Raw genomic sequence first — 15,116 nt, forward strand, 5'->3', positions numbered from 1 at the left:
TCACTCTCCTTCTTGGTCAAATAGCCCTTACACAGCCTGGAGGTGTGTTGAGCCATTGTTCTGTTGAATAACAAATGATAGTCCCACCAAGCGCAAACCAGATGAGATGGTGTATCATTGCAGAATGTTTTGGTAGCCATGCTGGCTAAGCGTGCCTTAAATTCTGAATAAATCACAATGTCACCAGCAAAGCACCCCCACACCACCTCCTCCATGCTTCACGGAAGGAACTACACATGCAGCAATCATCCGTTCACCTACTCTGCGTCTCACAAAGACAAGGCGTTTCGATCCAAAAATCTCAAATTTGGACCAAAGGACAGATTTCCTACCGGTCTAATGTCCATTGCTCGTGTTTCGTGGCCCAAGCAAGTCTCTTATTCGTGTCCTTTAGTGGTTTCTTTGCAGCAATTCAACCATGAAGGCCTGATTTACACAATCCCCTCTGAACAGTTGATGTTGAGATGTTTCTGTTACTTGAACTCTGGGAAGCACTTATCTGGGCTGCAATTTCAGAGATGCAGTTAACTCTAATGAACTTATCCTCTGCAGCGGAGGTAACTCAGGGTCTTACTTTCCTGTGGCGGTCCTCATGAGAGCCAGTTTCATCATAACGCTTGAAGAATCTTTTAAAGTTCTTGAAAATCTCCACATTACTGACCTTCATGTCTTAAAGGAATGATGGACTATCGTTTTTCATTGCTTATTTGAGCTGTTCTTGCCATATGGACTTGTACCATACAGGGCTATCTTCTGTATACCACCTCTACCTTGTCACAACACAACTGATTGGCTCAAAAACATTAAGGAAAGAAATTCGACCAATTAACTTAAGGCACACTTGTTAATTGAAATGCATTCCAGGTGACTACCTCATGAAGCTGGTTGAGAATACCAAGAGTGTACAAAGCTGTCAAGGCAAAGTGTGGCTACTTATTATTGTACAATGTAGAAATAGTAAAAACAAAGAGAACACTGGAATGAGTAGGTGTGTCCAAACTTTTGACCGGTACTGTATATTTATCACAAGTTGATCAAAACCGTATTTCTTTACCATTTTACTTGGATGGGCCTTTCAGTAAATGTTTGAGTAGGTATTTCAGATTTCACACATTTCTAATTTAACCAATGCAGGAATGTCACTGACAATACATAGTTTATTCTGGGGGGGGCAAGATTAGCAAATTTCAGGCCAAGATTAGCAAAGTCCTGCACAAATAATCATTGATGACACTAAACCAGATACCTGTGCCTTCAAAATCACATTTCAATAGTTATTTGATTGATTGTTAGTCAAAAACAAATATCTATTGAATTATTTTGACAAACGTTCAGATAAATATTGACCTTCCTTGTTGCAAAGACATTTTAGCTCCCAAAACAAATATTTATGTGGCGCTGAACTATTAGGAGATCTGTTTTAGAAGAAAAGTTTGAAGAGAGAAAGTCCATCCACAGCTCTGGCAATGTTCTTGAAGTGCCTTCTTGGTCCCAGGTTGACAAAGTCTTTGGCTATGTGGATCTCTCTGTGTAAGTCCAAGGTGCCGCTCTATGTTGATTGGAAGTTGGTCCAGAGTGGCTCACTAGGAAAGCTCCATATCTGCTGTGGAGGAAGTACTGCTGGATGCCTCAGGCGCTGTGGTTGCCACCAACCGCTCCCGATTGCCAAACACCTCAGCGACTGGAGACAGCACATACATGGATGGCAGGCAAAGAAAGTCGGTGAACATACTCTGTCACGTACACACAAAACACACCATGTTGATAACCATCAGCTACTAATCTAACACCTCAGTGACCAAGCAGACACAGACATACAAAACCATGACTCGACTACCAAGCAGGAGAGATGATAGCTATATAAACATAACAGTCAAAGCCCATAAGAAATAGATGTTCAATACAGAGGGAGAGAGATACTATCCCTCTGTATAGAACAGGTAGTTTTTCGTAGCCACTGTGCTTCTACATCTGCATTGCTTGCTGTACGGGGTTTTAGGCTGGGTTTCTGTACAGCACTTTGTGACATCTGCTAATGTAAAAAGGGCTTTATAAATACATTTGGTTGATTGATTAAAAAAAGTAAAAGCTAGTTGCCACATTCAAAATATATTTTTCTGGAACAAAAAGAAAATACATGATAGATTCGGCTCCTTGTCAGGCCTAGAGCAGAAGGTAATGACATTGAAACTGTACCTGCTGCCACATCACTTATGTCCCAAACCCGCAGGCCATCCCTCTGTCCTCCAAAGGCATATACAAAGGGCATGTCAGGACAGCACGCTGCACAGAACAGCACCCCCTATCAACAGAAAGGGAGCATTTAACCGCAACAGCCACATATACAACACCCATCCAAACAGTCGCTGTTAGAAACGTGATGGATCTTATTGCAATGACATGGCAATGATTACAGCGACAGAAACCATCGTTACCATTTTCATGTCCCGGGTGTGAACTAAATTGGGCTTGTTCCCCAAGATGTCCCAAATCTTGACGTGTTTGTCTGCTGACGAGGTGACCAAGCATCCCCGGATCTGGCTGCTAAGGTCCAAGCCTACAGGGCCAGAGACAACTGACTTAAATTCTGTTTCCCTGACCTTGAATGCCATGTTTGTGTACCAGTACTCATCCAGTATTTTAAACTCTGAATATGAAGAGGTAGGGGCTAGAGGCAGAAATTGGCCTGAGACCTCACCCACCTGACACCTCTCCGTCATGTGCCCTTAGCGTAAACACTGGCTTGTCCGAGCGCGCGTCCAAACAGTAAACAAAGCCATCCTCTGTGCTCGCCTAAAACACAGCCAAATATCAGTGAAAGTGGAAACAGGAAAGTGCACCAAGCATTTTCCATGTGAAAGTTAGCATATTGGCTATGTGAGAGGTGGCGAGAGGGCAGCTTACCAGGAAGTTGCAGGGCGAGAAGTGGTTCCAGGCGACCCTTTCCACCTGCCCGCTAAACCTCCAAGTGCGATGGCTGCTGTCCGGGCTGCGGCAGTCATACAGGATTGCCGACCTGGCCAGAGGAAGAAGACACAGGTTAAGACTTGTTAGTTTTGTACATTCACAATCCTGACCTCCAATATACAGGAGATGACAATTAATTTGACAATTTCAGAGGATGTAACAGATTCAGATTGGACATACTTATCGTATGATCCTGATATCAGGGTCTGAGCTTCAAAGGGGTGGAACATCAATGTCTGGACCTAAAAGAGACTTGACTTTAATGTTTGAGATCAACATTACAAGTAAGCAGGCGAGACTAAATCCAAAATCAACTTCACATCATATTTTTGTTTATTTACAGTAGGTCCATTTTGGGAAGTTAAACAGGCTGTGATGACTGGACACACGTACCTTGTCAGTGTGTCTGCGCAGTGTTGTGGCCGGCTTTCCCTGTGCCAGATCCCACAGGATCACGGTTTCATCGGCTGACCCACTGGCCAAGACGTTGCTGTGGAAAAAAGAAGCAACACACAGAGTAAAGGTGGAGGGTAGGTTTGTGACAACGCTAGTGACTTTGTGATTACAGTGACATAAGTGGAAAGGTCTGGGGCTAGGGGTCAGGGGTAATCGGTACAACTCCAATATGACTCACCGGACCAGTTTGTTCCAGGATAAGTCCAGTACAGCATCTGTATGACCTTCCACTGGCTCTGCTGCAGCCTTAAAATTCAAATTGCATGTTAGGATTCGGGCCATAGTGAGGAGACACCAACACCATAAACATAACAGTAGAAACTACCACATCCAAGTCCTTGTGGGAAAATTACCTTTTTGCTTTTCTTTTTCTTCTTGGAGGCCTTCTTGCTCCCCAGAGTGAAGGCAGGCTCTAGGCAGTCCACCACATCCAGGTCCCACACGTCAATCTGCGGTGTCATGTTGCCTACAGCCGCATAATTGCCTGCACAAACAGATGGAGTTAATGTAAAGTTTTTAAAAAACATGTTATACACTGAGAAAGCACTGAATTGAATGTCCATTCCGCAGAGACGGGTTGTGATACACTGCTGTTTGAGCTTAACTCAGTCAAATCTGAGAATCCATTCAACACTATAAAAAGTGAATTCACTCACCAGTGCCTTCTGGACTAGGGTCAAAGTCAAGCCACTCCACACACAGTGGATAGGCTGGCAGGAGTATGTCATGGTGAATATAGAGGGATTCCTCCTCGGAGTTGTATACTGTGCAGAGGCAAATATACATACAAATACATTCATTAAAACAACCTTTGTTTTTACACTGGCATGTACACGGAGTATACCAAACGTCAGGAAAATCTTCATAATATTGAGTTGCAACCCCCCCTTCCCTCAATACACTCAATTCGTCAGGGCATGGACTCTGCAAGGTTTCAAAAGCGTTCCACAGGGATGCTGGCCCATGTTGTGGGAAATTGGCCAGATGTCCTTTGGGTGATGGACCATTCCTCATACACGCGGGAAACTGTTCATGAAAAACCCAGCAGCGTTGTAGTTTTTGACACAAACCATTGTGCCTGGCACCTACTACCATACCCCGTACAAAAGGCATTTAAATATTTTGTCTTGCCCATTCACCCTCTGAATGGCACACATACACAACCCATGTCCCAAGGTTTAAAAATCCTTCTTCAACCAGTCTCCTCCATCTACACTGATTGAAGTGGATTTGACATCAGATGAAAGCTATGACCACTTGTTTGTCAGTCTGTCATGGAAAGAGCATGTTCTGTACACTCACTATGTCTACACTGTTACTATTTGATGTTGTGAAGCAAGAGTTTCTGTAAGTCTCAGCTGAGAGTCAAATTGCCAGTTAGAACAACAGTCTCTGCAACTCACCGTGAATCTCCAGGTTGCAGCAGTCCTTCTCTGCTCTGCCTGAAATGATGAGGTTATCATTGGGCTTGATTTGAAAGTCCTCTCGCTCATACTGGTCCTGGAGACGCAAAGATTTGGATTTTTTAAAGTGGCAGGTAGCCTAGCAGTTAGAGGGTTGGGCCAGTAACCGAAAGGTCGCTGGATCGAATACCCGAGCAGACATGGTGAAAAATCGATGGCCCTTAAGCAAGGCACTTGACCCCAATTTGCTTCAGGGGTGCCATATTACTATGGCTGACCCTGTAAAACAACACATTTCACTGCACCTATACGGTGTGTGACAATAAAATATATTTTGTGATATTTTTATATATTTTTTTATATTTAATGCGATATGCTTGGCATGCACCACTAGTTGGTACCAAACCGGACTGGTGAGATGTTTCATCACTCTGAACTGGCAAACAGCTCTGGACTCACTGTGTCTTTGATGGTAATGTAAGGATCCTCCTCATTGGTGCTGAACACTGTGAGGCCGGCAAGGCTGTCACCAAGGTTGGCAGTCACTGTGCCAGAAAAAAAAAAGAGATGAACAGTAAGAGAGTTATTTATAATAATCTTGGCATATTAACAGACAGAGATAACCCATGAATTTAAGATCCAACATAATCTGAGAGCAAATGCAGAAACTATATTTACCCGAGTCTTCCTCATCATATCTATCCAAACCATACGCTGCTAGTTCATCTGCTTCCTCCCTTCCTGCTTCATTTTCATCTTGCTCTGGCTCCTGAACAGCTTCTGCCTCATCACTCTGTTCCTGCCCGCTGGCCATGCCTTCATCCTCCTCCTCTTCACCTACACGTTCACTGAGTAAACACAAATAAACTCATCAAAAAAAGAAACGTCCCTTTTTCAGGACCCTGTCTTTCAAAGATAATTCATAAAAATCCAAATAAATTCACAGATCTTCATTGTAAAGGGTTTAAACACCGTTTCCCATGCTTGTTGAATGAACCAGAAACAATTAATGAACATGCACCTGTGGAACGGTCGTTAAGTCACTAACAGCTTACAGACGGGTAGGCAATTAAGGTCATAGTTATGAAAAGTTAGGACACTAAAGAGGCCCTTCTACTGACTGAAAAACACCAAAAGAAAGATGCCCAGGGTCCCTGCTCATCTGCGTGAACATGCCTAACACGCAACCCAAACCGGTTGCGCATGTGCGCCATCGTGCATTAATTTATTTTGTCCCCCCACACCAAACGCGATCACAATACGCAGGTTAAAATATCAAAACAAACCCTGGACCAATTACATTAACTTGGGGACAGGTCAAAAAGCATTAAACATATGGCAATTTAGTTAGCTAGCTTGCACTTGCTAGCTAATTTGTCATATTTAGCTAGCTTGTTAACTAGCTCAATAAACATTGAGTTGTTATTTTACCTGAAATGCACAAGGTCCTTTACTCTGACAATTAATCCACACATAATACGGTCAACCGAATCATTTCCAGTCATCTCTCCTCCTTCAAGGATTTTTCTTCTCTTGGCTTCATATTGCGATTGGCAACTTTCATAAATTAGGTGCATTACCTCCACTGACCTCATTCGTATTTCAGTCACCCACGTAGGTATAACAAATGAGGAGATGGCATGTGGGTATCCGCTTCTATAAACCAATGAGGAGATGGGAGAGGCAGTACTTGCAGCACGATCTGCATCACGAATAGAACTGACTTCTATTTTATCCCATGGCAACGCAGACGCTCATTGGTGGTGTAGTCAGCCTGTTAGGCATGCTGCAATGAGGCATGAGGACTGCAGATGTGGCCAGGGCAATAAATTGCATTGTTCGTACTGCGAGACTCCTAAGACAGCGCTACAGAAACAGGACAGACAGCTGATAGTCCTCGCAGTGGCAGACCACATGTAACAACACCTGCACAGGATCGGTACATCCGAACGTCACACCTGCGGGACAGGTACAGGATGGCAACAACAACTGCCCGAGTTACACCAGAAACGCAATCCCTCAATCAGTGCGCAGACTGTCCGCAATAGGCTGAGAGAGGTTGGACTGAGGGCTTGTAGGCCTGCTGTAAGGCAGGTCCTCACCGGCAACAACTTCACCTATGGGCACAAACCCACAGTCGATGGACCAGACAGGACTGGCAAAAAGTGCTCTTCACTGACGAGTCGCGGTATTGTCTCACCAGGTGTGATGGTCGGACTTGCGTTTATCGTCAAAGGAATGAGCGTTACACCGAGACCTGTACTCTGGAGCTGGATCAAAATGGAGATCCGGTCCGTCATGGTCTGGGGCGGTGTGTCACAGCATCATCGGACTGAGCTTGTTGTCATTGCAGGCAACCTCAACACTGTGCGTTACAGGGAAGACATCCTCCTCCCTCATGTGGTAGCCTTCCTGCAGGCTCAAAATGACATGACCCTCCAGCATGACAATGTCACCAGCCATACTGCTCGTTCTATGCGTGATTTCCTGCAAGACAGGAATGTCAGCGTTCTGCCATGGCCCTTGAAGAGCCCGGATCTCAATCCCATTGAGCACATCTGGGACCTGTTGAATCGGAGGGTGAGGGCTAGGGCCATTCCCACCAGAAATTTCTGGGAAATTGCAGGTGCCTTGGTGGAAGAGTGGGGTAACATCTCACAGCAAGAACTGGCAAATCTGGTGCAGTCCACAAGGAGGAGATGCACTGCAGTACTTAATGCAGCTGGTGGCCACACCAGATACTGACGGTTACTTTTGATTTTGACCCCCCCTTTGTTCAGGGACACAATATTCCATTTCGTTAGTCACATGTCTGTGGAACTTGTTCAGTTTGTCTCAGTTGTTGAATCTTATGTTCATACACATATTTACACATTAAGTTCACTTAAAATAAACGCAGTTGGACAGCGAGAGGACGTTTCTTTTTTTTGCTGAATTTACATTGACATAAATACATTAATTGCTAATACTGAACAAGAGTTCAAAGAAACCACCATTTATAAGGTTTGGGTCAATTTCATTTTAACTTGGTTGATTTGATGAAACCCCCACTATTGAGGAAATTATTTCTGAGTCACTTCGCTGGTCCAGAAATAATGAGTTCAAACATTTAGCTACACATTTAAATTAATTTCCTATATTGACTGAGTTTGAATAGCAGTTTCAGTCTCATTGTCCCACTCAGGTCAGTGTTCTTTTCTGAAGCCCTCCAAACAAACAAAGTTATGTCAAGTAAGTCATCCAAAAACTCCACCAACCCCAATTGTTCTTTTGCCTCTGCTATTATGTGTTGCAATTCTTCTTTGCTCAACTCCACCTGTAACAAAATGTGGCAACAGGTTAAAACAGACATCACCTAGCTGGTGCCATTCATTTTATTTGCATGAATTATGGTGTTTATAAACTATAACTGCCTTATGTAAAAAATTACGTATTAACTAGCTTGCTAGCTAGGGTGTATTCATTAATCGGATTCCGTTGCAAAACGTTTAGCAACTGAAACCATTTACTTCCGAACAAATTCTGGTAGGTCCCTCCCCGTTTCGTTTGCTTCAGTTAGGTTCCTAGGGTAAATGTTTCCCTTTTGCAACGGAATCCGACTAATGAAAACACCACAGAAGAATTTCTGTCTTGTTGGCAATTTTGCTAGCTACTTACCTTATCTGGTGTTTCCTTCGAAACGCCACGCTTTACCCATCCAACACAAGTGATTTGAGAACTCATTATTGACAAGGTTCTAGTAACAACATTCAATGTAATGTACAACTCTAAAGTGTTCAAAAACACTTTATAAAGATCCAAAAGTTACATACAAATTGCACGCATTGACATGTGAGTTGGGTCCACGACTCTCGAGACAGGCAGTGTCGCAGACTGATGACGTTAACGTGGGGGTGTCCCTTGTTTTTCTTCTTTGAGTTTTTATTGGCGGATCGCAACCAAAAAACAGGTGCACACACCGCCACTTACAGTACTGACTGTGAGACCGGTCATGAACAGTCTATACCAGTATATCAAAGTCAAATCAAATTTCATTAGTCACACACAATTGTTTAGAAAATGTTATTGCGAGTGTAGCGAAATGCTTGTGTTTCGAGCTTCGACAGTCCAGTAATATCTAACAAGTAATATCTAACAATTTTACAACATATACCCAATACACACACATCTAGTAAAGGAATGGAATTAAGAATATATAAATATATGGGCGAGTAATGTCAGAGCGACATAGACTTAGATACAGTAGAATAGTTCAGAATATAGTATACAGTCGTGGCCAAAAGTTTTGAGAATGACACAAATATACATTTTCACAAAGTCTGCTGCCTCAGTTTGTATAACGGATATTTGCATATACTCCAGAATGTTATGAAGAGTGGTCAGATTAATTGCAATTAATTGCAAAGAACCTCTTTGCCATGCAAATTAACTGAATCCCCCAAAAACATTTCCACTGCATTTCAGCCCTGCCACAGAAGGACCAGCTGACATCATGTCAGTGATTCTCTCATTAACACAGGTGTAAGTGTTGATGAGGACACGGCTGGAGATCACTCTGTCATGCTGATTGAGTTTGAATAACAAAAGCAGGGTGGTGCTTGGAATCATTGTTCTTCCTCTGTCAACCATGGTTACCTGCAAGGAAACACATACCGTCATCATTGCTTTACTCAAAAAGGGCTTCACAGGCAAGGATATTGCTGCCAGTAAGATTGCACCTAAATCAACCATTTATCGGATCATCAAGAACTTCAAGGAGAGCGGTTCAATTGTTGTGAAGAAAGCTTCAGGGCGCCCAAGAAAGTCCAGCAAGCGCCAGGACCATCTCCTAAAGTTGATTCAGCTGCGGGATCGGGGCACCACCAGTACAGAGCTTGCTCAGGAATGGCAGCAGGCAGGTGTGAGTGCATCTGCACGCACAGTGAGGCAAATACTTTTGGAGGATGGTCTGGTGTCAAGAAGGGCAGCAAAGAAGCCACTTCTCTCCAGGAAAAACATCAGGGACAGATTGATATTCTGCAAAAGGTACAGGGATTGGACTGCTGAGGGCTGGGGTAAAGTCATTCTCTCTGATGAATCCCCTTTCCGATTGTTTGGGTCAAAAAGCTTGCCCGGAGAAGACAAGGTGAGCGCTACCATCAGTCCTGTGTCATGCCAACAGTAAAGCATCCTGAGACCATTCATGTGTGGGGTTGCTTCTCAGCAAAGGGAGTGGGCTCACTCACAATTTTGCCTAAGAACACAGCCATGAATAAAGAATGGTACCAACACATCCTCCAAGAGCAACTTCTCCCAACCATTCAGGAACAGTTTAGTGATGAACAATGCCTTTTCCAGCATGATGGAGCACCATGCCATAAGGCAAAAGTAATAACCAAGTGTCTCGGGGAACAAAACATTGATATTTTGGGTCCATGGCCAGGAAATTCCCCAGACCTTAATCCCATTGAGAACTTGTGGTCGATCCTCAAGAGGCGGGGGGACAAACAAAAACCCACAAATTCTGACAGACTCCAAGCATTGATTACGCAAGAATGGGCTGCCATCAGTCAGGATGTTGCCCAGAAGTTAATTGACAGCACGCCAGGGCAGATTGTAGAGGTCTTAAAACAGAAGGGTCAACACTGCAAATATTGACTCTTTGCATCAACTTCATGTAATTGTCAATAAAAGCCTTTGACAGTTATGACATGCTTGTAATTATACTTCAGTATTCCGTAGTAACATCTGACAAAAATATCTAAAGACACTGAAGCAGCAAACTTTGTGGAAATTAATATTTTTTATTTATTCTCAAAACTTTTGGCCACAACTGTATACATATGAGATGAGTAATGCAAGATATGTAAACATTATTAAAGTGACTAGTGCAATTTGGGTTGTGTACTATCCTCAAGGGCACATCGACAGACTAACCTTGTCAGCTTCGGAAGTCCAACTAGCAACCTTTCAGTCACTGGCCTAACGCTCTAACCACTAGGCATGGCGCCGGAAGGGATGACTGCCGTTTTATGGTCTTCTAACCAACTGTGCTATTTGTTTTGTTTTTTTCGCATTCTTTGTAACTTATTGTGTACATAATGTTACTGATACCATCTCTTATGACCGAAAAGAGCTTCCGGACATCAGAACAGCAATTCCTCAACTAGTACTGGATGAATAATTTTTCTTTAATGAGTCGACGAGAGGGATTTACTCCAGACAACCGACAAGGCCCTCATCCCCGTCATTCGGAGATATCGCAGAAGGAGGTCGGGGTGCCTTGTAAGGACCTGGTGACAAGTGGCTAATCTGCCTTTACCAAAATAAACAAACTACAAGCACGTATATCCTACCAACGGGACATTAAAAACTGTAATATCTTATGCTTCACCGAGTCATGGCTGAACGACGACATGAATAACATACAGCTGGCGGGTTGTACACTGTATTGGCAGGATAGAACAGCAGCCTCTGGTAAGCCTCTGGGTGGCGGTCTATGTATATTTGTAAACAACAGCTGGTGCACGATATCTAAGGAAGTCTCAAGGTTTTGCTCGCGTGAGTATCTCATGATAATCTGTAGACCACACTATCTACCAAGAGAGTTTTATCTATGTTCTTTGTAGCTGTCTATTTACCACCACAAACCGATGCTGGCACTAAGACTGCACTCAATGAGCTGTATAGGGCCATAAGCAAACAGGAAAACGCACATCCAAAGGTGTCACTCCTAGTGGCCGGGGACTTTAATGCAGGGAAACTTAAATCCGTTGTACCTCATTTCTACCAGCATGTTAAATTAGCAAACAAAGGGGGGAAAAACTCTAGACCACCTTTACTCCACACACAAAGATCCGTACAAAGCTCTCCCTCGCCCTCCATTTGGCAAATCTGACCATAATTCTATCCTCCTTATTCCTGCGTACAAGCAAACACTAAAGCAGGAATCACCAGTGACTCTGTCAATAAAAAAGTGGTCAGATGAAGCAAATTTTAAGCTACAGGACTGTTTTGCTAGCACAGACTGGAATATGTTCCGGGATTCTTCCAATGGCATTGAGGATTACACCACATCAGTCACTGGCTTCTTCAATAAGTGCATCGATGACGTCATGCACACAGACACAGTGACTGTACGTATATACCCCTACCAGAAGCAATGGATTACAGGCAACATCCGCATTGAGCTAAATGGTAGAGCTGCTGCTTTCAAGGAGCGAGACTCTAACCCAGAAGTTTAATGGAAATACTGCTATGCCCTCAGATGAACCACCAAACAGGAAAAGCGTCAATACAGGACTAAGATTTAATCGTACTACACCGGCTCCGATGCTCGTCGGATCTGGCAGGGCTTTGCAAACTATTACAGACTACAAAGGGAAGCACAGACGCGAGCTGCATACCAGACAAGCTAAATTACTTCTATGCACTCTTTGAGGCAGGTAACACTGAAACATGCATGAGTGCATCAGCTGTTCCAGACGACTGTGTGATCACGCTCTCCATAGCCAACGTGAGTAAGGCCGCAGGCAGCAGGGCCAGACGGATTACCAGGATGTGTACACCGAGCATGCGCTGACCAACTGGCAAGTGTCTTCACTGATATTTTCCACCTCTCCCAGTCCGAGTCTCTAATACCAACATGTTTCAAGCAAACCACCATAGTCCCTGTGCCCAAGAACACTAAGGTAACCTGCCTAAATGACTACCGACCCGTAGCACTCACGTCTGTAGCCATGAAGTACTTTGAAAGGCTGGTCATTGGTCACATCAACACAATTATCCCAGAAACCCTAAACCCACTCCAATTTGCATACCTCCCCAACAGATCCACATATGATGCAATCTCTATTGCACTCCACACTGCCCTGTTACACCTGGACAAAAGGAACACCTATGTGAGAATGCTATTCATTGACTACAGCTCAGCGTTCAACACCACAGTGCCCTCCAAGCTCATCACTAAGCTAAGGACCCTGGGATTAAACACCTCCCTCTGCATCTGGATCCTTGACCGCCTGACGGGACGCCCCCAGGTGGTAAGGGTAGGTAACAACACATCTGCCACGCTGATCCTCAACACAGGGGCCCCTCAGGGGTGCGTGCTCATTCCCCTCCTGTACTCCCTGTTCACTCATGACTGCATGGCCAGGCACGACTCCAACACCATCATTAAGTTTGCCGATGACACAACAGTGGTAGGCCTGATCACAGACAACGACGAGACAGCTTATAGGGAGGAGGTCAGAGACCTGGCCGTGTGGTGCCAGGACAACAACCTCTCTCTCAACGTGATCAAGACAAAGGACATGATTGTGGACTACAGGAAAAGGAGGACCGAGCACACCCCCATTCTCATTGACGGGAATGTAGTGAAGCAGGTTTAGAGCTTCAAGTTCCTTGGTGTCCACATCACCAACAAACTATCATGGTCCAAGCACAAAAAAAGAGTTGTGAAAAGGGCATGACGAAACCTATTCCCCCTCAGACTGAAAAGATGTTGCATGGGTCCTCAGATCCTCAAAAAGTTATACAGCTGCGCCATGGTTGCATCACTGCCTGGTATGTCAACTGCTCGGCCTCTGACCGCAAGGCACTACAGAGGGTAGTGTGTACGGACGGCCCAGTACATAACTGGGGCCAAGCTTCCTGCCATCCAGGACCTCTATATCAGGTGGTGTCAGAGGAAGGCCCTAAAAATAGTCTGACTCCAGCCACCCTAGTCATGGACTGTTCTCTCTGCTACCGCACGGAAAGTGTTACCGGAGCTCCAAGTCTGGTTCGAAGAGGCTTCTACACAGCTTCTACCCCCAAGCCATAAGTCTCCAGAACAGCTAATCAAATGGCTACCCAGTCTATTTGCATTGCCCCATCCCCCTTTCACGCTGCTGCTACTCTCTGTTTATTATCTATGCATAGTCACTTTAATAACTCTACCTACATTACATATTACCTCAATTACCTCGACTAACCGGTGCCCACGCATATTGACTCTGTACCGGTACCTCCTGTACATAGCCTCACTATTGTTATTTTACTGCTGCTCTTTAATTATTTGTTACTTTTATTTCTTGTTTTTTTGCTTATCTAATTTTTTTACTTAACAGGTATTTTTCTTAAAACTGCATTGTTGGTAAAGGGCTAGTACTGTAAGTAAGCATTTCACTGTAAGGTATGGCCTATTGTATTCCGTGCATGTGACAAATCAATTTTGGTTTGATTAGTGTTCCATTTATTAAAGTGGCCAGTGATTTCAAGCTAGTGAATTCAATATCCTATTAATAAAGAACCTTGAACAAAACCCCAAAACTGTACTCTTTCAGTCAGATTTAAATGTCTATTCAGATCCCTACACAGGCTCGGGAGCCTGGGAGGGGGGAACCTCTTCATTCAGTATTTACTGTAACATTTCTGCTGTAAAGTCCTGGAGATTCAGAAATCTATTTGCCGTCTTCACAATGATGTCTAACTTCTTACATGTTTTATGAGTTTGACTAGTGCAATGTATCACTTGCGCTATAAATGCAACAAAGTCCACCTTCTTCACTGTCGGGATCCTTCTCCTGCATGGCATTCACTGTAGACTGACATCTGCTACCATCTCACGTCTACTCACTCCTTCACACCAGGGTGTTCAATCATTTGCCTGAACAAAAGACTGTGTTGATTACTCCCAGAGAGGAAGACGTGAAGCTAGAAGTTTTACTCCACCCAAAATCTGTCCACGAAAACAATCTAACGACGTGAGGAATTCTTGCATGGAGGTCAATGAGAGTATCGAATTTGCTCAACAAAAAATGTAATTGTTAATTTGCCACGTGAGGCTTATTTGATGGAATAAAAGTGTTGTAATGGTTAGGTTGTTATGAATGCAACAATATAAGTGGACAGACGTGGCATTTTCGTCAACTTTGGCAAAAAAAAACTTTATACCAGAGGTTATTTTAATTTTTTGATTGAACCTTTATTTAACTAGGCAAGTCAGTTAACAACAAATTCTTATTTACAATGAGGCCCACCCCGGCCAAACCCTAACCCAGACAACACTGGGCCAATTTTGTGCTGCTCTATGGGACTTCCAATCACTGCCGGTTGTAACACAGCCTGAAATCAAACCTGAGTCTGTAGTGACGCATCTAGCACTGAGATGCAGTGCCTTAGACAGTTGCGCCACTCGGGAGTCCTGTTGTCATAGCGATAGATAGAGGACTCATCATGGATATAACCCGTTTTAGCATGGACATTGCCATCGAGGTCACCATTTTAAAGTAGTCAACTGGTTGGGGATTCCTATGAGTTAGGAGAAAT

The 15,116-nt window shown here is 43.9% G+C and overlaps 1 protein-coding gene across 1 annotated transcript; it reads right to left on the reverse strand.

Annotated features, from left to right (window-relative positions):
• Window positions 1-1,425: 1,425 nt before the first annotated feature.
• LOC118392520 (periodic tryptophan protein 1 homolog) lies at window positions 1,426-8,724 on the reverse strand. The gene is made up of 15 exons (XM_035784564.2): window positions 8,484-8,724; window positions 8,084-8,142; window positions 5,505-5,674; window positions 5,286-5,371; window positions 4,827-4,923; window positions 4,080-4,187; window positions 3,777-3,907; window positions 3,602-3,669; window positions 3,361-3,457; window positions 3,148-3,209; window positions 2,905-3,016; window positions 2,703-2,793; window positions 2,436-2,557; window positions 2,197-2,302; window positions 1,426-1,681 (listed from the first exon to the last, which is right to left on the reverse strand). The coding sequence occupies exons 1-15, from the start codon at window positions 8,547-8,549 to the stop codon at window positions 1,584-1,586; spliced, it is 1,473 nt and encodes a 490-aa protein (XP_035640457.1). The 5' UTR covers window positions 8,550-8,724; the 3' UTR covers window positions 1,426-1,583.
• Between the last annotated feature and the right edge of the window lie 6,392 nt (window positions 8,725-15,116).

This window comes from Oncorhynchus keta, chromosome 13 (assembly GCF_023373465.1).
Source record: "Oncorhynchus keta strain PuntledgeMale-10-30-2019 chromosome 13, Oket_V2, whole genome shotgun sequence".
NCBI lineage: Eukaryota > Metazoa > Chordata > Actinopteri > Salmoniformes > Salmonidae > Oncorhynchus > Oncorhynchus keta.

Excerpts from the sequence above, each read along its gene's own strand:
- LOC118392520 (XM_035784564.2), bottom strand. The coding sequence starts at position 8,549 with ATGAGTTCTCAAATCACTTGTGTTGGATGGGTAAAGCGTGGCGTTTCG. Across the intron at positions 5,372-5,504 it reads ATATGATGAGGAAGACTCGG|TGACTGCCAACCTTGGTGAC; the intron begins GTAAATATAGTT and ends TTTCTGGCACAG. Across the intron at positions 3,210-3,360 it reads TGCGCAGACACACTGACAAG|GTCCAGACATTGATGTTCCA; the intron begins GTACGTGTGTCC and ends AGTCTCTTTTAG.